Source organism: Struthio camelus, chromosome Z, assembly GCF_040807025.1.
Source record: "Struthio camelus isolate bStrCam1 chromosome Z, bStrCam1.hap1, whole genome shotgun sequence".
NCBI lineage: Eukaryota > Metazoa > Chordata > Aves > Struthioniformes > Struthionidae > Struthio > Struthio camelus.
This window is the reverse complement of record NC_090982.1, coordinates 63755070-63781368: the sequence shown is the minus strand read 5'-3', so window position 1 is coordinate 63781368 and position 26299 is coordinate 63755070. Positions and strand designations below refer to the sequence as shown.

General features: G+C 42.7%; 2 protein-coding genes across 12 annotated transcripts in view; both read right to left on the bottom strand.

The window, feature by feature from the left end:
* LOC104152960 (cardiomyopathy-associated protein 5) overlaps positions 1-21228 on the bottom strand; it is a 51105-nt gene extending 29877 nt beyond the window's left edge. The window contains exons 1-2 of the mRNA XM_068928427.1: positions 20981-21228; positions 400-14695 (exon numbers count right to left, since the gene is read on the bottom strand). Coding sequence (XP_068784528.1) covers positions 400-14695; positions 20981-21135 — 14451 coding nt within the window. The 5' untranslated portion in view covers positions 21136-21228. The remainder of the gene's footprint in view (positions 1-399; positions 14696-20980) is intronic.
* A 3833-nt stretch (positions 21229-25061) lies between these two features.
* TENT2 (terminal nucleotidyltransferase 2) overlaps positions 25062-26299 on the bottom strand; it is a 45655-nt gene continuing 44417 nt past the window's right edge. For 10 of the 11 annotated variants that reach the window (XM_068927591.1, XM_068927593.1, XM_068927587.1 and 7 more), the window contains one exon: positions 25062-26198. In XM_068927591.1, coding sequence (XP_068783692.1) covers positions 26124-26198 — 75 coding nt within the window. In that variant the 3' untranslated portion in view covers positions 25062-26123. The remainder of the gene's footprint in view (positions 26199-26299) is intronic. The other variant, XM_068927589.1, reaches the window with a different exon arrangement.

Genomic DNA, 26299 nt, shown 5'->3' with positions numbered 1-26299 from the left:
TGTCAGGTGAAATGAGCTGCTCTTACTAAAATTCTCTCTTTTCATACAAACTAACATCACTCCTCCCATTTCTGCCTCTATGCATACAAACTAGACAAACTTACACAAACCAGAAGGCTAAAAAAATGGCAAGTCCAGTAAAAACCACATATAAACAAGGTCATTCAAACTTCTGAATAAATAAAAACATCAGCTTAGAAAGCTTATGGCTCTAGATAATACCTCGATGATAAAAAATTATCCCTTCTAGACCTCTCTCAGGTTTTTGGGGAAAGCTTTCATTTTATTTCAAATGACTATGACTTAGCTTCTACACTACTCTCCGAAGGCCGCTTCACAGAGGAAGCCTAGAGAAATTAGCCTCAGTACCTCCTCTCCCCCACACAAATTAATTCTTACCTTCATCTTGGTTACAGCAGCATCCAGTGTTGTGACTTCATGGTCCTTATGCTCCCCAAAAAGCTTATCAATAGCAGATATCGGGCACTTGCAGTGGTAACAATATGTATCTACTTGCGCTTTCTTCAGTTCTCTTTGTGGACTCTCAACCTGAGGTATCTTTGTTGATGATTTTTCAGGATACATCACAACAAAACCTGAATCTTCAAGTTCAACAGGTGTTCTTTGCTCTGGCTCATCTACGAATTCGTAACTGTCACCAATATGCTCAAGAGAGTCCTTATCTTCAAATAGTAGCTCCTCATGTGTCAGTTCAGAGGACATTTCATCTTGTAGAAGTTCTTCTTGCGTAATCACATCGTAGTCCATTGCCTCAGCAAGATCTTCACAAATATCACGGCGCTGCTCCTCTCTCTGCAAGTCTGGCTTCTCTGTTGGCTGAATGGTTGGGACACTTGAAAGATTTGCCTGGGCATATTGATCATCTTCACTGTCTTCAACCGGTGTCCTGATATATGGGATATATTTTTCCATTTGATGAACTGCCACTATTTCATGTCGTTCCTCCTGCTCATTGGCTGCTTCTTGATGTGCAGCTCCCTGATAATCCATTCTTTGCCTATGCTCCTGGTGACTTGTTTGCTCTGGTAATTCTTCAGTTGTTTCTACAGGTATGTTTTCTTCTTCTCTTTGTTCACTGGTAGCACTTCTTGCACCTGGAAGATTTACTTTGCTTCCAAAAGGAATGGCATGCGTTGGTTTACAAATTGTTGCTTTAATGTTACTGTCGACCCGGACTTTCTCTCTCTCCACAACTCCCCTTTCTGGCAGAACCTCAGTTCTGACACCTGACACATCACTAAACCACTGCTTGTGTTTGTCCCCTGAGCTCTGAATTGAAAAAGCTCCACTAACAGGCTGATCCTCTTGTATCTGATCCTTTTGAGGATGGCCTATGGCCTTACCAGGAATTTCATCTTTAAGAATGTATTTTTCAAAATATATTCCAGTTCCATCATCTGTGTCTGAATTTCTACTAGGAAATGATGCGTTAGAATTACCACTTTCCTCATCAGAAGGAGTCTCCTCCTTTGTCTTTTCTCCCACTGCTTCTGCATAGAGGTCCTTGTATAAAAATGCCAGAGCAGGTGGCTCCTCTAGAAGCTCTGGATTAATTGCAGCAACAGTGGTAGGAAACAGTAGAGATCGCTCTAACACTCCTTCTTCTGAATCAAACAGTGGGGTCCCTGGTGACTTCCGTTCATCTTCTGCAGTCATAACTTTTTTACTGCTCACGTCAACTGATTTTTGTAGCAGTAAAGGTTTTGAAACACTTGCATAGGATTCCATGCTTTCTCCTTTGACGGTACCATAAAAGACTTCATCCAGATCCTCAAGTAAGGAAAATTCCTCTTCCAAAGTATTTACCTCAGAGCTTTCTTTAAGAGATATGGCTTCTTCCACAGGTTCCTTAGGATTTTCTGTCACAGAAACCAATGTACTTGGTCTTTCAAAAGTTGGCTTAATCAGGGATTTGTCATCAATCAAAGTATATTTTTCAAAATAATCCATATCAGCCATGCCATTATTAGTGTCCAACACTGTGTCATTATTATTTTTTGGCAACACGGACTTTTCTGTTTCTCCAGTTTCCTCAGCATCATCATCTTTGACCAATTCTTTTAGTTCATGATTTTTACTTACAGGCTGTTCCAGCACTGAGCTTTCTGAAGTTTCAATGGTTGTTCCAGAAGCTAAGGCTGTATGGCCATCATCTACTAATTTTCTCTTAAATGAAGGATTTGTTTCCAAGTATTCTAGTTTATCTGGCATGTGCTTACTTTCTTCTTGATCAACAGAAGAAATATGTGTAGGAGCATGAATATTCAGGATTTCATAACCTTCTGAAATTATATTAAATAGGTCTTTTTGTTCAGTAGGTTCTGGAGCATGTTGACTATCTTCTACAGCTCTCATATGCTCTGTTTCTTCCTCTTTTCTCAGGTGATGTTCAGACACTTTATATACTTTGTCTACATCTGGATGCTGCACTGCTTCCATTTTTGTAGGGTTTCCAGTGCTAGTTTCATTCTTTGGAACTTTTTCTGGACCTGGATTATCTCTTCCCAGAGACTGTAAATCATGCCTTTGAATTCTGTGACTAGTTTCTGAGGACAATCTCTGAGAAATTTCACTTGACACTACCTCAGAAACTCTAGATGTACCTGGTTTATTCTTCATAGTACCATGAACTGTAAGTTCCTTGCAGCTTCCAGGTGGGAATTGTTTTGATCCAAAATCAGATGCATTATTTGGAGAAAGCTGAATTCCTTGCTTGTCTGCTTCTGTAGTTGTTATTGGACTAATTGAGCGAGCTTTCACCTCTTCTGCCAGCCAGCTAGCTAGTCCAAAAGAAGAAGATGGAATATCTGGATTCTGCTTTTCATCAGAAGAAATGCAGCAAATGGATTTCGATTCTGCTGAAGAAAGGCTGCTCCCTTCACCAGAATAACGCTGAGTTGTGTGTGTCACAGTTTCATAAATAAGATCTGATGAAACAGCTCCCAATTGCTCTGAGGATGTGTATTTTTGCTCTGTAAAATAAGGTTGCATTTCATGTCTATCCTTTTCTTCATTATAACTGCCTGAAACAACGTCTGGCTGCTTTCCAAGCATGCCTACTATGTCTGATAAAGATGATGGAATATTTTGTTTCTTCTCATCATCAGTGCAAGCCAGTGATACCGACTTTTCAGGCAACGTAGGAAAAGGTACAAATGAATCTGACGACACTGCTTTTTGGTCTGCTACAGCAGCCACCTTCGACTCTGCAGTCACCAACCTTGTCACTTGCTGCACATCGGGTTGCATTTCTTGCTCATCCTGCTCAGCAGTGAATGTGGGGGGAATTCTTAGCTGCTCGGATGACAAATATTCTGTGTTCAATGAATGATCTAGAGATCTTTGCTTGCCTTGGTCGGTTGTGCGCATAAGAGACATACTATCTGACTGTGCAGTCTTTGATCTTGTTGTTTTAGATGAATATAGCTGAATTTGTTGCAGTTCTCTTTCATCATGTTGTGTAATTATATGTTTACACTCTGATTGCACTGTTTGCGGAATAAATGGCTGCATGCTTTGCTTTTCTTCTTCAGCAAGGGAGTATGTAGGAACCAAATATTCAGAGGCGGGTTTTGAATAAGGTGGAATTTCTTGCTGATATATTTCATCAACTGAATAAAATGGAACTGAGGGTTCAGACTCCAGTTTTGAAGGTACAGTTAAATAATCTTGACTTTCTAGGGCTTCTGCTTTATCTGTAGAATATGACAGATTTAATTGTTCAGATTCTAACTGCGTGGTTGTGTGAAAGTAGTGTGGAGTTTGCTCTCTCCCTGTTTCAGGTAAAATTGCATGTTCAGTCTCTGACTGTGCAGCCACAGGTGAATGTAGATCAATTTTTGTATTCTTTTCAAAAAAGAAACCTGACTCAGGTTGTACCATTTCTGACTGCTGTGTTTTACAGTAGGTATAAGATAAATCTGAGCGCTCAGGGGACAGACCGGCAGTTACAGGTGAAGACTTCTGACTTCCTCCCATTTTTGTTTCGGAAACAGAATGTGAAACACCTAAAGGTAGAGACACTGATTGTTCAGGAAGGGATGAATAAAGTTGAATCTTTGGACTCTCTGCTTCCTCAGCAGAAAAGGATAAATCTTGTTCAGTTTCCAACTGAGTAGTTAGAGATGAAGTGGTCTCAGAGTCTCGCTTCTCTGAATGTCCTGCTCTCGGTGGGGCAGTTTCACACTGTTCTGCTTTGTCAGCAGAACTTGATAAATCTGATCGTTCCAGCCTCGGTTGCGCAGTTTCCTGCTTCTCAGTTCTGCTGAAGGCATATGATACAGAAGGAGTTTCTGGTTGCTCTGTTTCGCTAACAGAGTACTGCAAATTAACACATTCGCATTCTCCTGCAAAGAATGACATCTCTGTATGCTCCAACTCCAGCTGAGCAGTCTGTGGCTGCTCTGTTTCACCACAGGAATACAATAACTCTGGTTGTTTCTTTCCATGAGTCTCTGCTTTGTCAAGAGAATAAGACAAATCTGGGCATTTTGATATCAGTCGTTCAGTCTGCAATTGCTCTGCTTTCCCAATGGAATATGAAACATCAGAATGCATGAACACTGTTTGTGCAGTTTCCTGCTGTTCTGCTTTGCCAAGGGGACGTGATAGAACTGGTTGCTGCAAGTCCACCTGCGACGCCTGTTTCTGCTTTTCTTCACCAAGGGAATGCAAAAAACCAGGCCGGGCCATTTTCTTTTCCTCTAGGTTGCCAAAAGCCTCTGAAAACTCTGGCTGTTCCAGTACTACTTGGGCAGGTTGTGAATGCTCTGATTCACTAGCTGGATATGATAAATCAATTTCTTCCACCTCTGGTTGTACGATTTCACGGTGCTGTAATCTGCCAATAGAATATGACAAATCTTGACGGTTTGATTTCTGATGGGCAGCTTCCTGTTCTACTTCACTAACAGAATAAGATAGCTGTGGATGTCCCAACTCTGGTAATACCCTTTCTTGTTCTGTTTTGTCAGAAGAATACAATGAACCTGTTCGTTCCAATTCCCCTTGCACAGTTTGTATTTCATCTGTCTTAGCAAGAGCATAGGATAAATCTGGTTGTCCTAATTCCAGTTGTGCAGTTTCTTGTGGCTGTGCTTTGCTAATGGAATAGGATAAATCAGGAAGTTCCCACTCTGCATGTGCCATTCCTTGTTGCTCTGTTTCTTCAATGGGATGTGGTGTTACAAGCTGTTCTGATTTCAGCTGTGGAGTCTGCGGCTGCTCTCTTTTGCCAACGGAATATAGCAAACCAGTATGTTCAAACTCTGACTGTGCTACTCCTTGCTGTTTTGTTTTCCTAGTGAAATGTTGCAAGTCCAGATGTTCTGCTTCCACTTGAGCAGTTTGTAGTTGCTCTGTTTTGCCAAGGCAAGGTGATAAATCTGGTTGTTCTAACTCCAGTTGTGTAGTTTCTTCTTGCTGTGTTTTATCAGTGGAATATGATAAATCAGGATGCTCCAACACCTGTTTTGCCATTTCTTGTTGCTCTTTTCTGCCGGAGGCATAGAAGAATTCCTGGAATTCCACTTCCATTTGGGCACTTCTTGGCTGCTCTGCTTTGTCATGCTCTGGCTGTAGTTTGTAATCTACCCTCTCTTGTTTGAACTCCAGTTGTGCAGTTTGCTTTTCTTTACTAATAGTAGAGGACAAATCAGGATGCTCTACTTTGCCTAAGGAATTTGAGACATCTGGATATTCAGACTCCAGTGGGGCAGCCTGTGATCTCTTTGCTTTGACAAAAGAACGCAACAAATCATATTCTTTCAACTCTGATTGTGCCATTTCATGAGGTCCTGCTGTGTCAGCAGAAAATGACAAGTCTGCGTATTCAGATTTTACTTGTGAAGTTTGCAATCCTTCTGTTTCCCCAACAAAGTGCTGCAGCTCAGGGTGTTCTGTCTGCATTCTTGCACTTTCCCTTTGCTTTTCTATGCCACGAGATGATGAAAAATCACCTGGCTGTTCCAGCTCTGGTTGAACTTTTTCCTGTTGCTCTACTGTGCCAATGAAATATGATAAGTCTGGATACTCCAAATCCAGCTGAGCAATTTGTGGTTGCTGTGTTCCACCAACCGGCCATGATAAATCCATTTGTTCTGCCTCTGTTTGTATGATTTCATGGTGTTCTAATCTGCCAACAGCATATGATAAATCCGAACGGTTTGATTTCTCATGTGCAGTTTCTTGTTCTGCTTCACAAACAGAATAAGATACCTGTTGATGTTCCAGTTCTGTCTGGGCTTTCTCTCGTTGTCCGGCTTTGTTGAAAGAATGCACAAAGCCTAACTGCTCCAGTTCCTCTTGAACAGTCTGCGGTTGCTCTGTTTTGCCAGGCAAAGATGATAGATCTGGTTTTCCTAACCCCAGTTGTGCAGTTTCTTGTGGCTGTGTTTTATCAATGGAATATGACAAATCAGGAAGTTCCAACTCCAGTTTTGACATTCCTTTTTGCTCTGCTTTTTCACTATGAGATGAAACATCTGGACCTCCTAGTTCTGCAGCTTGTGGATGCTCTGCTCTACTGACAGAATATCTTGCATCAGGACGTCCCAAGGCTGCGTGTGCCATCCCTGGCTGTCCTGCTTTGTCAGTGGAGGATGACAAGTCTGTGTGGTCCAGCTCCGGTTGTGCAAGTGGGTGTCGTTCTATTTTGTCATGGGCATATGATGCATCTGGTTGTGCCACCCTCAGCTGTGCGTTCTCCTGCGCTTTGTCAGTATAATATGCTAGATGTGGGTGTTTGGGTTTCAGCTGTGCAGTTTGCAGTTCTCCTGTTTCAAAAGTAGAATAAGACAAATCAGGATGTCCTAGCTCTGGTTGTGCTATGCCCTCTTGTTCTACTATACCCACAGAATGTGCCAAAACAGGATGTTCTGTTCCTGATTGTACTATTTTCTGTTCTCTTTTTCCAAAGGAGTAAGTTAAACCTGTTTGCTGTAATTCTAGTTGTACTCCTTGTTGCACCTCTGTTTTGTCAAGAGGATACATCACATCGTGTTCCATTTCTCGCCGGGCCATTTCGTAGTCTGGCTTGTCAATGGGAAGTGATAAATGGGTTTGTTCCAAGTCCTGTTGGGCATGTTTTAATTGCTCTGTTTTACCAGCAGAATACGAAAACTTTGCTTGCTCTAACTGCTGTTTTGTGGTTTCCTGCTGCTTTCCTTTATCAATAGAAAATTTGCTATGTTTCTGATCCAATGGTATTATTTCTTGTTGGTTTGTTTCATCAGTGGAATGTGACAAATCAGGGTGTTTCATTTCCCATGCTGCAATTTCTGGCTCCTCTGCTTTGCCAACGGAATATGCCAAATCCAGTTGTTTTGATTCTATTTTTGCAGTTGCTGGTGGAGCGCTTTTTCTGGTCACTTTAGGCAAGTCCTCATGTTTTGACTCAGACTCCAGAGTTGCTTCTTCTTTGGCACCACCCAAGAAACATGATAAATCTGGATATTTGGAATCCAACTGTGAAGTTTCTTGCTGGTCTTTTTGACCAACAGAACATGACAAATTTGGATATTCAGATTCCACTTGTTTAGTTTCAACTTGTGCTGCCTCACTCAGGGTTTCTAATGGACATATGTATTCTGATTCTTGTTGTGCTTTTCCTATGGAATATGACAGCTCTGGATGTCCTCGCTGTACAGTATCTCCTGGTTTTGTTTCTCCAATGTCACATGAAAAATCTGGATGTTCCATTGCCAATGGTGCAGTTTCTTGTTGCTTGAAACTAAATGGTAAAGTTGGATGTTTCAACGTCTCTTGTTGTTGTTCTTTGTCAAAGGAATGTGACAAATCTGGATTTTCTGACCTCATTTCTATTTCCTGTGGTGCTGCTTTTTCTGTGGAAGATGGCAATACTGTTTGCTCCAGCTCTGGAGGTATTATTTCTTGTTGCTCCATTTTGCCAGCAGAGCGTGAAAAATCTGCTTGCTTTGATTTCTGTTCTATAATTTCCTGCTGCATTTCTGTACTTGTGGAAAACACCCATTCTGGATATGCTGGCTCCATTTCCATTTCTTCTCCTTGCACGTGTTCCCCACTAGAATATGACGAAGGCAGATGTGCTAACTCTGGTTGAGCCATTTCTTGCTGTCCTTCTTTGTCAAAGTAACATGAGTGGTCTGACTGGGCCAAATCCATTTGGTCCATTTCCTGTGGCTCTGCTTTCCCACAGGTTTCTGACAAATCTGAATGCTCCAGTTCCATTTCTGTAGCTTTCTGCTGGGATGTTTGCTGTTGTTCCAGTTCTCGTCGTACTACTTCTTGTTGTTCCATTTTGCCAAAGGAGCACAAGGCATCTGGCTGTGCCAAATCCAATGGCATACTTTCTCGTTGCTGACTGCCAGAAGGGGAGTAGGAGGGAAGCGAATGCTTCTGCCCTAATGATGCCGCTTCCCAGGGCTTTGCTTTGTCAGTCAGACATGAGGAGTCTGAAGATCCTGACTCCGTTCCTTCTTGCATTGCTTCTACAGTAGTAAATGAGAAATGAAGATTTTCCGAAGCTAGCGGTACATTTTCATGTTGCTCTGCTTCACTAATGAAGCGTGACAGTTCACGACCTTCTAAATCTTTTTGTACAGCTTCTTGTGTCACTTCTCCACAGGAATACGGTGAATCTGCTTGTTCTAACTTTGGTTGTAAACTTTCCTGTTGTTCTGTTTTGCCTGTGGAATATGATGTAGCTGCTTGTTCTAAGTTCAGCTGTGAAGTTTTACATTGCCTTTCTTTCACAGGAGAATATGACAAAACTGCATGCTCTGACTGCAGTTGAGTAGCTCCTCCTTCCATTGCCTTGTCAAGGGAATACAGCTTACCTCTGTGCTGTGAATCCTGCTGTACAGACTGCGGGTGTTCTACTTTGACACCAAAATACGACAAATGAGACTTGTCCAAATCTACTTGTGCCATTTGTTGTGGCTTTATTTTATTTGCAGGACATGGAAAATCTGAATGTTCTGATCCAAGGTACTCAGTTTGCTGTGTCCCAGCTCTCCCAATGGAATCAGATACATCAGATACATACACCAATTCAAGTTCTGCAGTGTTTTCTTTATCTGCTTCTTCCACTGAACATGATAAATCTGAAGGATCCAACACGAGCTGTGCTATTTCTTGTTGCTCCGCTTCTCTGGGAGAATAAGAGAACTTTGGAGGCTCCAATTCAAAAGGAACAGATTTCTGTTTCCCTGTTTCTTCTCTGGAGAAACAAAAATCCATATGCTTGGTTTCCACCTGTGTACTGCCTGATTCCACCATTTCTTCCCTGGAACATGAGAAAGCTGGATGCTCCTTCTCAGGCTGTGCGCTGTTTGATTCCACCATTTCTTCTCTGGAATAAGAGAAAGCTGGATGCTCCTCCTCCAGCTGTGCACTGTTTGACTCCTCTGTTTCTTCCCTGGAATTTGAGAAATCTGGATGCTCAGTGTCCAGCTGTGCCTCCCCTGATTCCACCATTTCCTCCCTGGAATGCGAGTAGTCTGCAGGCTCCATCCCCAGTGGTGCACTCTGCAATTCCTCTGTTTCCTCCCTGGAAAAGGAAGAGTCTGGATGCTCAGTCCCCAGTTGTACGCTTTCTAATTCCTTTCTTTCTTCTCTGGAATATGAAGAACCTAGACGCTCCACCCCTGGCAGTGCACCCTCCGATTCCACCATTCCTTCTCTGGAACAGGACAAAGTGGGATGTTCCTTTGCCAGCTGTGCACTCTGCGATGCCTCTGATTCCTCCCTGGAATGAGAGAAATCTGGATGCTCTGTGTCCAGCTGCGCACCCTCTGATGCCACCATTTCTTCCCTGGAATGAGAGAAATCTGGATGCTTTGTGTCCAGCTGTGCACTCTGCAATTCATCTGTTTCTTCCCTGGAAAAGAAAAAGCCCGGATGCTCAGTCCCCAGTTGTTCTCTCTCCAATTCCTCTATTTCTTCTCTGGAATGAGAGAAATCTGGATGCTCCTTCTCCAGCTGTGCCTCCCCTGATTCCACCATTTCTTCCCTTGCATATGAGAAATCTGGATGCTCTTTCCCCAGTGATGCACCCTGCAATTCCTCTGTTTCTTCCCTGGGAAAGAAAAAGTCTTGATGCTCTGGCTCCAGCTGTGCACTGTTTGATTCCACCATTTCTTCTCTGGAATAAGAGAAAGCTGGATGCTCCTCCTCCAGCTGTGCACACTGTGATTCTTCCATTTCTTTTCCTATATATGAGAATTCTGGATGCTCAGTGTCCAGCTGTGCCTCCCCTGATTCCACCATTTCTTCCCTGGAATGAGAGAAACCTGGATGCTTTGTGTCTAGCGGTGCACTCTGCAATTCATCTGTTTCTTCCCTGGAAAAGAAAAAGCCCAGATGCTCAGTCCCCAGTTGTACACTCTCCAATTCTTCTATTTCTCCCCTGGAATGAGAGAAATCTGAATGCTCCTTCTCCAGCTGTGCCTCCCCTGATTCCACCATTTCTTCCCTTGCATATGAAAAATCTGGATGCTCCATGTGCAGCTGTGCACTCTCTGATGCCACCATTTCTTCCCTGGAATGCAAGAAATCTGGATGCTCTTTCCCCAGTGGTGCACTCTGCAATTCCTCTGTTTCCTCCCTGGAAAAGGAAGAGTCTGGATGCTCAGTCCCCAATTGTACGCTTTCTAATTCCTTTCTTTCTTCTCTGGAATATGAAGAACCTAGACGCTCCACCCCTGGCAGTGCACCCTCCGATTCCACCATTCCTTCTCTGGAACAGGACAAAGTGGGATGTTCCTTTGCCAGCTGTGCACTCTGCGATGCCTCTGATTCCTCCCTGGAATGAGAGAAATCTGGATGCTCTGTGTCCAGCTGCGCACCCTCTGATGCCACCATTTCTTCCCTGGAATGAGAGAAATCTGGATGCTTTGTGTCCAGCTGTGCACTCTGCAATTCATCTGTTTCTTCCCTGGAAAAGAAAAAGCCCGGATGCTCAGTCCCCAGTTGTTCTCTCTCCAATTCCTCTATTTCTTCTCTGGAATGAGAGAAATCTGGATGCTCCTTCTCCAGCTGTGCCTCCCCTGATTCCACCATTTCTTCCCTTGCATATGAGAAATCTGGATGCTCTTTCCCCAGTGATGCACCCTGCAATTCCTCTGTTTCTTCCCTGGGAAAGAAAAAGTCTTGATGCTCTGGCTCCAGCTGTGCACTGTTTGATTCCACCATTTCTTCTCTGGAATAAGAGAAAGCTGGATGCTCCTCCTCCAGCTGTGCACACTGTGATTCTTCCATTTCTTTTCCTATATATGAGAATTCTGGATGCTCAGTGTCCAGCTGTGCCTCCCCTGATTCCACCATTTCTTCCCTGGAATGAGAGAAACCTGGATGCTTTGTGTCTAGCGGTGCACTCTGCAATTCATCTGTTTCTTCCCTGGAAAAGAAAAAGCCCAGATGCTCAGTCCCCAGTTGTACACTCTCCAATTCTTCTATTTCTCCCCTGGAATGAGAGAAATCTGAATGCTCCTTCTCCAGCTGTGCCTCCCCTGATTCCACCATTTCTTCCCTTGCATATGAAAAATCTGGATGCTCCATGTGCAGCTGTGCACTCTCTGATGCCACCATTTCTTCCCTGGAATGCAAGAAATCTGGATGCTCTTTCCCCAGTGGTGCACTCTGCAATTCCTCTGTTTCCTCCCTGGAAAAGGAAGAGTCTGGATGCTCAGTCCCCAATTGTACGCTTTCTAATTCCTTTCTTTCTTCTCTGGAATATGAAGAACCTAGACGCTCCACCCCTGGCAGTGCACCCTCCGATTCCACCATTCCTTCTCTGGAACAGGACAAAGTGGGATGTTCCTTTGCCAGCTGTGCACTCTGCGATGCCTCTGATTCCTCCCTGGAATGAGAGAAATCTGGATGCTCTGTGTCCAGCTGCGCACTCTGCAATTCATCTTTTTTTTCCTTGAAATGAGAGAAATCTGGATGCTCTCTGTCCAGCTGTGCACCCTCTGATGCCACCATTTCTCCCCTGGAATGAGAGAAATCTGGATACTCCGTCTCTAGCTGTGCACTCTCTGATACCATCATTTCTTCCCTGGAATGCGAGAAATCTGGATGCTCCGTTTCTAGCTGTGCACTCTCCAAGTCTTCTGTTTTCTCTCTGGAATATGAGAAATCTGGATGCTCCGTCTCTAGCTGTGCACTCTCCAAGTCTTCTGTTTTCTCTCTGGAACATGAGAAATCTGGATGCTCCGTCTCTAGCTGTGCACTCTCCAAGTCTTCTGTTTTCTCTCTGGAACATGAGAAATCTGGATGCTCCGTCTCTAGCTGTGCACTCTCCAAGTCTTCTGTTTTCTCTCTGGAACATGAGAAATCTGGATGCTCCGTCTCTAGCTGTGCACTCTCCAAGTCTTCTGTTTTCTCCCTGGAACATGAGAAATCTGGATGCTCCGTCTCTAGCTGTGCACTCTCCAAGTCTTCTGTTTTCTCTCTGGAACATGAGAAATCTGGATGCTCCGTCTCTAGCTGTGCACTCTCCAAGTCTTCTGTTTTCTCCCTGGAATATGAGAAATCTGGATGCTCCGTCTCTAGCTGTGCACTCTCCAAGTCTTCTGTTTTCTCCCTGGAATATGAGAAATCTGGATGCTCCATCTCTGGCTGTGCACTCTGCAATTCCTCTGTTTCTTCTCTGGAAAAAGAGAAGTCTGGATACTCTGTCTCCATCTGCATTCTCTCTGATTCCTCAGTTACTTCACTGGTATGTACGAAATCTGCGTGTTCCATTTCCAGTTGTGTACTCTCTGTTTGCTTGTTTTTTTCAATGGAAATAATGGAGTGATCCAAATCTACTGCTGTATTTACAGGTGAAAATTTCTGAGTTTCCTGTGTTTCTCTACGAACTGGATATGAAATGCCAAAATATTTAGACTCTATTTTTTCAGGAATATGTGAATATAGTTCAGTTCCTTGCTCCTCTGCTTCCTGAATGGAGGGGGAAAAGTCTTGTTGTTCAGACTCCAGCTGAGTAGTTACAGAATGGGTTTGAATACTCCGCTTCTCTAAATGAATATTTTGGGGCTCTGGTTCTGGGGTCTTCTGTTTCTCTCTTTTTTTAACAGAATAGAGTAAAGCTGAAAGCTCAGTTTCTGACTGAGCAGTTGCTGATGAGTAATGCTCAGCTTCTTGCTTCTCTGCTTCATCTAAAGAATGTGATAAAAACACATGTTCAGGCTCTGACTGTGCAGTTTTAGACGAATGAGGAATGACAGCCTCCTGCCTTGTTTCTGATAGAGTGAAATATTTGGATTTAGCTGATGGAGCACTAGGTAAGTAAGACTGAATTGCTGACTTCTGTACTTCTTTCTCAGGATGTTCTGACACAGATGCTGTAGACATAGGAAAACCGGTTTGGGGAGCTTCTGTCTCTAATTCATTAGTAGAATCTGCTGGAACAGACGGCGGTGCTCGATTGGGCTGAATTTCCTGCTCCTTCAGTTCATCCAGAAGACGTGGTGCAGTCCACAGTGATTGGTCTGGTTTCTTGTTTGTAGTCTCAGCTGAAAGAAGCGGTGCTTGTTTCTCTGGTTTATCACCAGAATCCAGTGGAATGGATGTTGACTGCTGTGTTATTGCTGTTTTGGCCACCGTTGAGTATGCACAACTTCGCTGCTTCGTTGCTTCTTCAGGAAGGCAGGACTCCAGTGACTGTCCTGATACCTGACTTGTAGTCTCAAATAGAGCTTGTCTTTCTTTTCTTTCTTCATGCTGAAGAGTTGTTTCTGCACCAGAGTTTGAAAATGTGCTAGGTTTATCTTTCATCTGAACAGATTTAATATTTTGAGATGAAACATCATCTCTATTAAGAAGCCGTTTTTCAAGAGGCACTGTCGGTGACGAATAGCTTTGATTTGATTGTGATGTGAGTTGCCGTCTTTGCTCTCTTCTTCTCTCTGATGGTGTTTCAAGATTTCTACTTCTTGCTTTCTGGAAAGGTTTTGGATGTGTTCCTTCAGAAAATGAACTGAACTTCTGCAATCTTTTTTTTACTGATGCTTCAAGAAAGTGTTCAGACTCTCCTGAAATTGAACTAGACCTCCGGATTCCAGTTTTTTCTAGCAGGTCAGGGAAGGGCCCAGTTACTCCAAAAATTGAATTGAACAGCTGGATTCTAGCTTTTACTGGTCCTCCAAGGATTGGCCCTACTTTTCTCAGTTTGCTTTCTCTAAAAATTGATCTTATTGGAGCACGTTTTACAGGTTCTTCTGCAATGTTTTCCAGGTCTTCCTTATCTTCTAACATTTCCTCATCTGTATCCTGTGTTTCCAGTTGTTCAACATTTAACACTGAGCCCTGCACATCTGCCAGAACAGTTCTTGGTTCTTGCTTCTGCATTCCAGAAAAGTCACGTTTTTTATTGCCCTGGCCTCCCTTGAGATTTGTAGGCATCACCGCCCTATTTGAAGGTTTACGCTTCCTTTTCCGAATAATCTTACCTTCATTCATAATAAAGATAACTTTTCCTGGAGGAGAACCTACTGGTGAACTTTCCATACTATAAAGATCAGAAGTTGTACTAGTTTCTGAGGCCCAGGGAGTAGAACATCTGCTTGAGCTGGTTTCCCAGGTTATTCCACTATCTTCACTTTGAACTGTTACCATAGAAAAGGAAGGGTTAGTCATGATGTACTGCAGCTTGGGTTTCACATCTTCATTCTGGATAAGATCCTTTAAACTAAAAAAAAGAAGAAGTCATAAAATCAAATAAATCAAATTATTGCAGTGAAATCCAATGCATTCAAGTGAAAATACTTTTCAAATTTGTAGAATTACTGCATGTGCTTAAATTAAGAAACATAAGCATAAACAAAATTATATTTCATTTGACAAATATACTTTAGATAAATTTTTGTAAGACTTTACGATGCAAGGTTATTTCAATGAAGCAGAGATGTTTAAATGCTCCTGAGATCGCAGGAAAAAGTGTCTTTGATCTGACCTTGTTTTACCACTGTGAGATTGAACTGATTCTGGGGCCCTATTCTCCAGTGCCTGGTTATCTCACAGTATAATTTAAGCCTTGCACTAAACACGTATAAGATACTGTCAGCGTTTTAACTGCGCTCACACTTGCTTTGCCGAAGCGTAAATGATTATACAATGCACAACGCAGTAGAGACTCTATCCGCTACTTTGTTACTTCCTCTGTGTTTGTTTCATCCTCTAAGCTCCCCACATATTTAATGACATAATTTAGAAGACACTCAACAATGAAAATATACTGAGCCCCCCACCACAGTGGAATAACCATGTTTTATGAAGATAACGCTAAACCTTGTAGTACGCAATCAGTACTATCATATGCTGCAATTAAATCTGCTCTCAGTTAAAAAAAAAAAGCTGGAGAAGTGTTTTCTGGGAAGCTTTAGGAAAAAAAAAGTCTCAGAAATAAGAGTGTAAAGAATGGTAAAAGCAATTAAAAGATTTTAAAAATAGTACTATTTAAAAAATGAGTCTTATTATAGTTACAGTACTTATTGCAAAAAAGCATAGAAAAGGTAACCAGTAGCAAGCTCAAGCCCAATATTCCTTAATTAGATAGTTGTTCCTGTACAGAAGTCATGTTAACAGCTGATGGAAAGAAAAGCAGAGTATCTGCGGGCAAAAGCAGAGGCTTCAGCAGCGCGGAGCCAGTGACGACGCAGTGAAGTCTCACTCGTTCTCATGGACGGGTGCAAACCTACGGCCACGCGAGGTCCCACTTCTACTAAACAGATCGAGGGGTTGCTTTCTGTGTGATTAAGACAAAGCACTTCCTTAAGCAAAAGCAAAGCAATGGGGACTCCTGCCCACGGGATCTGAGAAGCCAAACCGGCCTGACAGACCACCACAGGCCAGCACTCAGCTCTGCGAGGGTGCTGCAGGCACCAGTGGGCTGCAGAGATCGGGCAGATCCTGACAGGGTGCTTAGAGCTGCTCTGAAGGGTGCTGAACGCACAGCAGCGGACAAAGACTTTCGATGGAAGAGAACAGGAAACTCTGAGGAGAGCCGCAACCTCTAGCTGCAGCAAACTCATCAAACCGTGAGATTTCATAAAGAGCAAAAACTGCTCAGCACCTATCAGAAGAAAAAGGTGCTTCTAACGCTGCTAACACGTCTAGCGCTGCTAAGGCTACATTTCTCTGCCTAGGGGACTTTGCTCGCAGGAGCACAGCACAAAGGGAGCTGCACGGGCCAGGTCAGGCTGAGGTCCCCACAGCCCGTCCCCGACAGCCTGGCCAGGCACGCAAGGACAACGTGTTGTCCACAGTCCAGTGATGGGACCTAAAGCCAACTCTGCTGCTCAGGCTGGCCTGAAGACCACGCCTAGCAGAATGGCCTGGGCTACAGTCTACAATTCAGTGCAAGCCTGACAGTGCAATACCAAATGATGACATCTTAGCCAAAATGACCCCCTACCTCCAAACAAAAGCAAAGCCAAAAAAAACAGTGTGTAGAGGCAATCACCTACCTGAGTGTACTACTCTTTAGCAAGGCTAGCTCCAGAAGGGAAGATAATGCAAAGCAAATAAATCTATATCAACTTTGCTGCTAGTTTTTCCTTTGCCAGTGTCATGGCTTGACATTAGCTTGACTTGTACATAGTAAAAACAAAAATAAAACAAAAAAACACAGCAACAGTAACAACAAAATCCCAATAGCATTAGTACTTAGGAAGCCATCAAGGCTCACCTGAGTCCACTCTAAGAGATGCCCGTTTTTTTTTTTGATTCTTCAACACCTAAACAGCCTTCATTTTTTTAACCTATTTTTCGACACTACCTAGTGTGCTTCAAAAAAATTCCATGCAGGACAGAGCAGCGCTCCCACTTCAACTGACCTATTTAACCTTCCTCTATACCCTCTGATAGAAAACAAAAACCATAGCAAGGCTTTTCGCACTTCATTCATATATATATAGTACAAAACATCTCCGTTACTTGTGATACAGGGTTTATATTTGGCCTCTTTGCTTGGGATAACTGAAAATTATCACATGCTTAAAGTTCAGTCCTCCAGAAACAGCTGTGGCCAGAAATACATACTTTGACTTGCTTTTTCTTCAGCTAGCACGCAGAGCTCAGAAATACAGAGCGGAGGGGTTTTTCCCAAGTGTTTCAGCTGGCAGCTGCCCGGCAGAGGTGGCCGCAGTGGTGGCAGTGGCATGGCACGCAGCCAAACGATACGCGTTCCTGCGTAGATACACTACTTTATCCCTCGTCTTTGCAAGGGTGCTGCTTTAACTCAGTTCAGGCACTCCCTGGTCTAGGAGAGAAAACACCCTTTCCCCTCCTCTTTCATACTTTGCTTTGGGGAGGGTATGGTGAACTTTTCCTTGTAAAGATAAGTCACTAGTACTGCCTTTCCCACCTCGTTCCTCCCCACCACACCATCTGCAGCTTCCCATGTCGTGCGGGCAGCCAGCCTGCTCCTCCGCTTGGCCTCCCCTTTCATCCCAAACTAGACTTGGCTCTAAAGCCTCCACGCCTCCAATCTTCCTAGGATTCCTTTGAAAGGACGGCTTCATTAAAATAAACAAACAAACAAAACCAAAAAAAACCACACAGGCCATTTCCAGAGCTCCAGGTTTTTTTCCCATGTTGCCGGTGGGAGCTTATCTGAACGAATAGATACAAGCAGCCCCATATCCACTCCAGGCCAGCCAGCTGCAGGGAAGTACATATGAACTGGCTGCAGAGGCATTTTAACACACGCCCTGCATACAGACATGTCCTGACACTTTCTCACTGAAAAAGAAATCAGTCTGGAAAGGTATAAGAGACATAACTATATATACTTTCAGCTGTCTTGTAATGCAAATCAAATAAATTTTAGAGAGACAGATACTCTAGCGGACAGGTACATCAGTTAGGTATTATCCTTCTACAATTAGACTTCAATCTCATAGTTAAGAGCACAAAAATTAACACCTGTTAACTTCATACTCATGTCTGCTATTTTCCTAAAAATTCAAAATATTTTCACCATTTAGACTATTAATTCTACATGGCACCAGAAACAATAGACATCTGTCAAGATGATAATCTCCCACAGTAACATGCTGCACAAACCCTCTGAACATCAGAGTGGGGTTATTTATGGGGACAAGGACATGATGCCTTATCCCATCCTCATAAGCAGTTCTGACACTGCATGTAAGTCTCACTGTTTGTACGAAAAAACTGCATTAGAAAACACACAACAATTTAAAGAGCACATTGAGTACAATTAATAAAGATGCAAAACCCCTACTTTTCCACTCACTATAGGCAGATCACATAATTGTTGGGCAAATCATAAGTTAGTTCTGTTGCAGTTTTTTTTTTTTTCCACACTCAGAATACAATTCTGGATTGTGGGAGGTTTCTGGTTTCCTAGAGCAAGGGAATTTCTTGGCTGAAAGCATCCTGCGCAAAGGGAACGGCAGAGGGACGGGAGCACGGCGGTGTGGGTGCCAGCCCGGGGGTTTGGCAGCGACACGGAGGGAGCAGGGTCCCAGGGGGCCTCTGGGAGGCTCCTCTTGACCCTGCCCTGCAAGCGCTTTCTGGCCTTGGGCCAGCCATTTTGTGGCGTAATGCTTTTATAAAATAGGAATGGGAACACAGAGCACGCTTGAAGGCTACCACATCCATCCCAATGGAAACGGAAGGGGCCAGTGAGCAGTTTCCTGCTGAGGGCAGCGTTGCAGAGCCAGGTGCTGTTCAGCTGGGTGGAGAACAGAAACAGCAAAGCGGTGGGCAGCTCGGAGATCTTAAAAATAAACCAATGACATCAGGGTCCAGCACAGACTGTCTTTAGGCAAGTTTACGTATTGGTCACATCTCCTCTAAGATAAATTTTCAAACCACTAAAGAAAATCTCTTCTGCAATAGGAGCTTTAAAACACGTTTATCAACTAATAATTAAGTTACAGAGTGAACAAGTGCATCATCTGGGCATGGCCCTGCTATCCTTACTTAGCCAACGCTTCCTCAGAGGTTTGCATGGACAGCGAGCATCGGAGAAGACCTGAAGCTTCAGTAGCGGAGAAGACCTGAAGCTTCAGTAGCCGTATACCGACATTTGCATCCACAAAATTTAAGCCTTAAAGAATCCGTTTTCCTTAACTTTAATACGCTGTTTCTGAGCTCTCAGTACTGCTAGCATATCTGTGCCAAAACTCGCAATTCTACATCTCCGTTAGACTAATCAAACTAATCAAAGCCCGATAGTATAGCATAGTTAAATATACTCAGGCACCACGGAGCACAGCTGTTTAAAAGCCTCTCTGGTAAACTCTGACCTATCGCGTTATCAAACCGCGTGAGGGTAGAGAACGAACCGCGCAATTCTTAGTGTTACCGAGAGCTAAAGGGGATGATCGCCGCGACCGAGTCGAAGCGCGGGGCGCAGGGGCTGCCGAGGCTCCCCGGCCGCGGGGCTGCGGGCCAGCCCCCCGGAAAAGCCGTCCTCCCAAAACCGGCGGGGGACTAACTGCGACGGTAAGCACACCCTTTAAGGGAGACGTTAAATGTTCCTGCCGGTGCTTTAAATCTGAATTGTAGTATCTGCAGTATATTTAATTGCAGACAGCATTAAAGATAGCCAGCTGACTGACCGCGTTTTAACTGTCTGCAGTGAGTGCCTCCTTTCCACGGGCTTCAGCTGGTTTTCCTGGGTGGGTATCGTTACACACACGTGCAATTAACCTTTTTAAGTTAAGTGATCCATTCTCTCTGCCAGGTTACAGCTGAAAAGCAAAACATCCCTCAGAAGAAAGTCAGCTTTTGCTTCTGGGGGTGTCTGCCCATTTCTCTGGAAAACCAGCTCTTCCTTCTCGCTGCCAGGGCGTCTTCCTAGCGTCCTGGCCTACGCTTCCCGGGTGAATTTCTTCCCACAGCTCTCAGGATGGTTTAGGATATGCAGAGTCCCACCACCGCTTCTCTACCCTCTAACTCTCTTCTAACAAAGATCAGTAAAGCTAGAAACAGCTTCGCGGTGTGATACCTTCAGAGGGGTTGTAAATCAAGGACAGCTCCATAGCACTCAGCTTTTAGGAACGGTATGACCCAAAGGTCTTAAAAATAAATACATAAATGAAAAATTAACATTACTGTTTTCAGCTCTTTCTACAGTACGCATTTAAAACTGATAGGCTTTGCTCAAGATACGGACGAAATCCTGCAACGTGATACACCTCGGTGGACTCTCAGGCCGCACCGTCTCCTCTTGGCGCCGGCCCGGTTGGCGTGGCCAAGGGAGCCTGCCCGCGGGGATCAAATTGCAGGCAGCTCCGCGCGCAGCAGAGCCACATCCTACACGCGCCGAGCCGAGCCGAGCCACTTTCTCTCTCCGCCTTCTCCTTATGGCAGGAATGCAACATGAGGACAACACACAGTTTCTGCGCAAGGCTTGTTAATAATTCAAAACAATGTCATATTCCTCATTCCAGCCCCAAAATCAGCCACACAAATCTGGATCCTTGGCGGAGAGTGCTTAGAACCAATTTTTCCTTTTTTGGGAAAGGAGAGACCGAAGAGGGAGGGACAAGCGGGAAGGAAAAGAAAGGACAGTAGAAGGAACAAATTAAAATGCACCGTTACAATATTTGACCATTTTCTCACTGATGGGCAGCTCTCCAGAGTATTTAAGATCAATATGTGACAAAGAAGCAGCCAGAAAGGGAGGAGCAGAGGGCAATGCCACTGGAGCTGGCATGCCGAAGGCACTTTAAATAGAAAAGCTTTCAGTGAGCTAAGAGTAGGCACTTATTGCATAAAACCTAATTACAGCTGCATTCATCACAAACACCCCCCATTATCACCACCCACATGTTTTAGTGGCTGCGGTCAAAAAGAGGAAAAGGGGAAAGGAAAGGGAGGGGGGGGAAAGGCAAAAAGCCCAAACTAGGCCCAAACGCGAGCGTTTGCCCAGGGCTGTGCTCTGCACCCAAGCTGTCGGCTCCGTCCAAGGCTGCACGCCTCTCCAGGGAGGCTGTACCTGTTAGTCAGCTCCTCTGCTTCCTCAGGATCTACAGCCTCCTCTTCCTCCTCTTCCTCCTCCTCCTCTTCTTCCTCCTCCTCCTCCTCTTCATCCTCTAGGACGGACGAGGTCTCGGACGCCCTGTCGCACTCCGCGCCGCGGTAACCCTCCATGCCGTTTGTAGCTCAGGCCCTCGCCGGTGATTTTTACCCCCGACCCTGTCCTCCCCAGGGTTGCCTGAAGCAACTGTCATGCCCAGCAGTGCTCGCTTCTCCTGACTCAGGGCAGGCTTTAAATAGCAGGCAGCAAAGTTACAGCACTGAGTCGCTGCTGCGACGACCCTGGGTCCTAGCACCAACCGGGTGCCAGTGCACGTGGCAGAGCCCACGGTGGCACAAAACCGGCGCTCCAGAAGCTCTTCGGGGCCACCTGCTCCGCTCACCATCGCTGCTGCTGCCATCGAGCAGCCCCCCACGGAGGCACCTGCAGCAAGGAAGGAGCTGGGACCCCGACAGACCTGCCCCCACCAGGTCTGAGGAGCACAGGCTGCAACGCACACATTTTTCCAGTGCCCCAACAAAAAGGTGGATTTAATATGTTCAAAAGCATGTTGCAGCTCTGAGCCCACCTAGGGATTCAGAAGGCTTCCAGGCTAGGCGGTTTAGAAAGGTCAGATACTAGCAGATGAGCCTAGCACACACATATTTAATAATTAATACAGTGCTGTAAGAGGTATCAGATGCACTGTAATTTTTAACAACATGCAGGGAATGTATTTGAACCCCTAAATTTGCTGAGGCATTAATTCACAGGGCTTTTCAAACTTCCTCTCCTCCTTCTTCCAACAGACTGGAACCAATATTAACTGGAAGCAAAGACAAACAATATCAATATTTAGAGTTTAAGTTTGTCCTTTATTATTCTCCGTTTTCATACAAAATGCAGTGCTTTTCACAGATGAAACAGAAACATTTCCAAAGAAATCTTTTTTTTTTTTTTTTTTTTTTAAAATAACGGAGAGAGACACAGACTCAGATTATAAATAAAGAACTTCCAAACTTGGTCAGGTATCAGATACTGTATATACCCAGCATAAATCTATTCCCATTTTTCCTTTTTTGATTCCTCAAATAAATGGCTGGTTGTAAATCAATCAGCAAACTCATCCTAGGGTTGTAAGAACAGAAATAGACAAGCAGGTATTTCCAAGTACAAGCTTTCCCTGCGATGCAAAATTCAAAGTCTACTGACAAATTGTAAAATATTTCCTAAACAGCATGTACAGGAAAAAAAAAATTCTGCTAACTGACCCACAGAGGCCTATGGTACACAATTTACAAGGCATACTCTACACCAAAACATGATTTCTTAAACAAGTGTCCTAGAAATGGATACTAAAATTAAACTCCAGATTTTATTATGAGCACAGTGACAGAGAACACAGCACAATGAATATTTTGCTTTTAAGGCATTCCTTATATATGGAAGACAACAGTATTGCAGTCTTGCAGAAATGCTTATAGAGGAAGAATATGTACATTACACAAGTTTTGATTCAATCTTCAACACAGCAAGAGGAAGGTGACAATCCTTTTACCAGGACCCATTCAAATTATTTTCAGAGCTAGTGTTCCCCCTTCCGTATTTCTCACAACTTAATTTTATCCGTAAGTAGACCAAAATAGCATACTCTTTCATGCTCCTCTTACAAGCATCATAGTCTTTGCATAATAAATATAAGAATGAGAGATGCACATCAATACATACAGGAATTAACAGAGCAAAAGAATTCCTAGTGAAAAAAAAAAAACACTACAAAACATACATGAGGTCCCCAAAGCAAGAAGAAGAGCCCATTGGATCAAGACTGACATTCTTTGATAGACTTACATTTAACCCCAAATATAGCATGAATTGGGTCCAAAAATCTAAGCTCAAGCGAAGCATTGCTTCCAAACAGACATTCAGGATGCTCTTCGCAATGGCTATTTTAGGTTAACTACAATTCCTCTTGCATCCATTTACTACGGCTGCTGGATAAACGTTTCCCTCTATTTCTCCTAAATCACCATGTCACCCTTCAGTTTGATTCACAAAACCATTATACATTGAATTATTTGTAAAGGATTTCTTAAAAACAGCCTCTCATAACATGAAAACACCTTAAGATAAACAGATTACATTATATATGCTTTATTTGATGCTATTTTTTCCCCCAAGTTGGTTTAAAGCACATTTAAGGAGAACTAAGAGTAAGAAATCAGTAATATGAACTTTAGGTTTCACAGTACACAGCCTATGACAATTTTGGTACTACTGTTATCAAATGGGAAGCTCTTGCTCCCAAAGTCATTTGGCTCTCCCATACAAATCTGAGCCTCTATTAAAAGCACTACTAGAAGACTAAAGAGAGTTCCTAAAATCCTGTATGAGACATTAGCAATTTCTGACATCATATAAAGTGACAAATATCATTCTGACATCATAAAAGTGATAAAAGTAAGACCAATACCAAAATTACTAGTCCAAGCTGCTCCTAAAATAACAGAGCTGAACTAAAGCAGTGAGAAGCCTCAGAAATGCTGTCATCTTGCACAGACAGCGTCTGTCATGGTCAGCCATGAAAAGCAGACCTTTTACAGAAGGTCTCCCAGAAAACTATTCTTAAGTCCCTATAGGGAGTACAGGAGTACACCAAGGTTTTTATTTTGAAGTTGAGGAGAAAGGGAAAACTTTGCATTAACACTAGGATTTATGATAGCCATTAATGGATTTCTCACTCTGGATATCTGCCCAGAATAGGTAAAAATCTAGGTCATTAAATCTTCTCTCAACACCTTCAGCCTATGTAGAACCTCCACCCACATCCCAAACCAGTTTATCTTCTGATATTCTATCTGATATTTTCTGTCAAAAGTTACAGCCCACCACATAACAAGCCTCATTACATTCACTGATTGTCGTTCCAGTTGTCTGGCATCGCCACAGAAAGCGCTGCTGCTTTTGTTTGGCTTGAGGGCAGAATACTACAATATCAGATTTGGTAAAACTTGCTTTTGGAATCACTCAGACTGCTCTTCCTCATATGAAAGTACTGCCGCACCGTGCTTTTGCCAGGTGAACCAGTTGGTGGGTCTATAGGCCAATTGTTATCAGGCTGCAGGAAGATATGAGAGAAATTTTTTGTCTATTTTAAGAGATGCAAAGAAGCAACTTCAAACATAGCACAATAAATTAAACTGTGGGATATGTTAACTCCTTTAGGTGATGTTTATTTTTCTTTCTGCTGCAAAGTTCTCAGATGCAAAGTCTTATGAGATAGACATACATATACAGTTTCATACTTCATATCCAGCTCACTCAAAAATGCAGTTTTTCCCAATTTTGAACACATCTGTCCCCCCTTCCTATTTATCTTATTTAGAGAAAGTTTTGTAGACAAAGTGTCACCACCTTTTAAAAGAAGGTCATATTATAAAAATCCATCTAGGGCTTCCAGAGCATCTTAGAATCCAGACACGACTGTACTAAAAACTTTGGCTGCGTTTTACTCAAAACAGGTCATTTATAAAGTGACTGTTTCATTGAGACCAAGTCTACCACCTTAGGAAGGGGATGGGTAGTGAGAGGGAACATATATATGGAATGAGAACGTTTTTGTGGATTACCAGGCTCTGATAAAACTGAAAAGACTGTTAAACTGTAGAAGGAAGCTATTTTAAAAAGCAAGCCAAAATATTAGACTAGACCACGATCAAGTGTGCGCACTAAGCAACCTCACAGTAGGCAAATAGTTTACAGTTTCTAGAACTTCTAAATTCAAAAATTTGAAATAAATTAAAAAGTAAACTGTGCACAAGAAACAACATTGCTTGTTGTTATTTTACATTGCTATAAGTGCTTTCAGAGTCTCACTAGAAGCAGCAGAGGATGAAATTTTTACCTAGACAGAGATGCAGTGCAAAACAGCGATATAGAAGTTTATGATTTTTAAAAAGGACCTTGATCTATACACAACATTTCCTTTTCTACATAGTTATAGGAAATAAGAAATATTTAAAATATCCAATACAAAATAACATCAAACTAGAAAAAAAGCTGTATTTTCCATATAAACTTTATTCCACTGGACACCATACAAAATATTATACTTAAAAAAATGAAAATATGAATTTGACATCAATGATAAGTACAGTTTTAACAATGAATTGGTCTTCAATAACAAATACATGAGAGGCACAAACTGTGCTACAGCAGGTCTAAAAGAAGTTTCACAACTTTTTTTGGAAAAGCTAAAATTTTCAAGATTACTTATTTAAATTTAATTTACAGTAGCTCACCAATTTACAAATATTTACACAAAATTAAAACAAAAGCCCAGCTTACTGTAGTGGGGGGAAGGGTTGTTTGTTTGCAGACATCACTACTACTTCGAATATGTAAAAGGAAGCACTAAAAGGTATCTGCACAATTCTGTGTGAATATGAAGTATTTACATATACTGATTTGTCATTTTTTTATTTCAACTTCTTTGTAGTAGATCTGCTGCTTGAAAACTCCAGTTTAGATTACATGGTTTCTGGTATCCAGAACACTACCAAATATAATCTAGTTTAATTTTCATAAACTGTTGCTTGTTGTTCCATGTAAAAGGAAAATAAAATTGGAAGGTGCCAAGTTGAGCAAAAGTGCATACTGCGTTAAGCAGATGTAAAGCACAGGCTATCTGTTCATCAGGAAGTGTGTATTGTGTGCAATGCCTTAAGGATAGTCAGACTCATACATTGTTTAGCTCTGAATTCCTTTATTTCATGGTTAAATGTGTCTGAATTAATGATTACACAGATTATGGAAACAACAAGTCAATATATTCCAATACTTTCCTTAAAATGGATTTATTCCTGTGGGCTGCTTTTTGAGTCACAACAGTCTCTTCTAGAAGTCAACAATGCAAGCATTTTCAGAAAACGTATCTTTCAATGAACAGCTGTATTAACAAATGTCAATAATAAAATATGCAATCTTTCTTATAAACATTTCCTTAACAAAAGTTTAAAGAGAAAAAACACGTCATAAAAAACCAGGGGGTAACTGCATCTTCATTTTGATACTGTTCTTTATTTCAGCAGGATCCAATAAGGAGAAAAATGAAAGAAGTTGGTTATCTTTTCTGTATGGTTGTTCTTAAAGGTAATACACAGTTCAAGTCTTTCTTGTCTCGTAATATCTGCCAAGACTGGGAAAAAAAAAGTACAAGGTTTTAAAAGGCTAAATTTTCTTTGCCATTAATACTTAAATACCATTGTAAGCAGTAAGCCCCACAGATCCACAAAAACA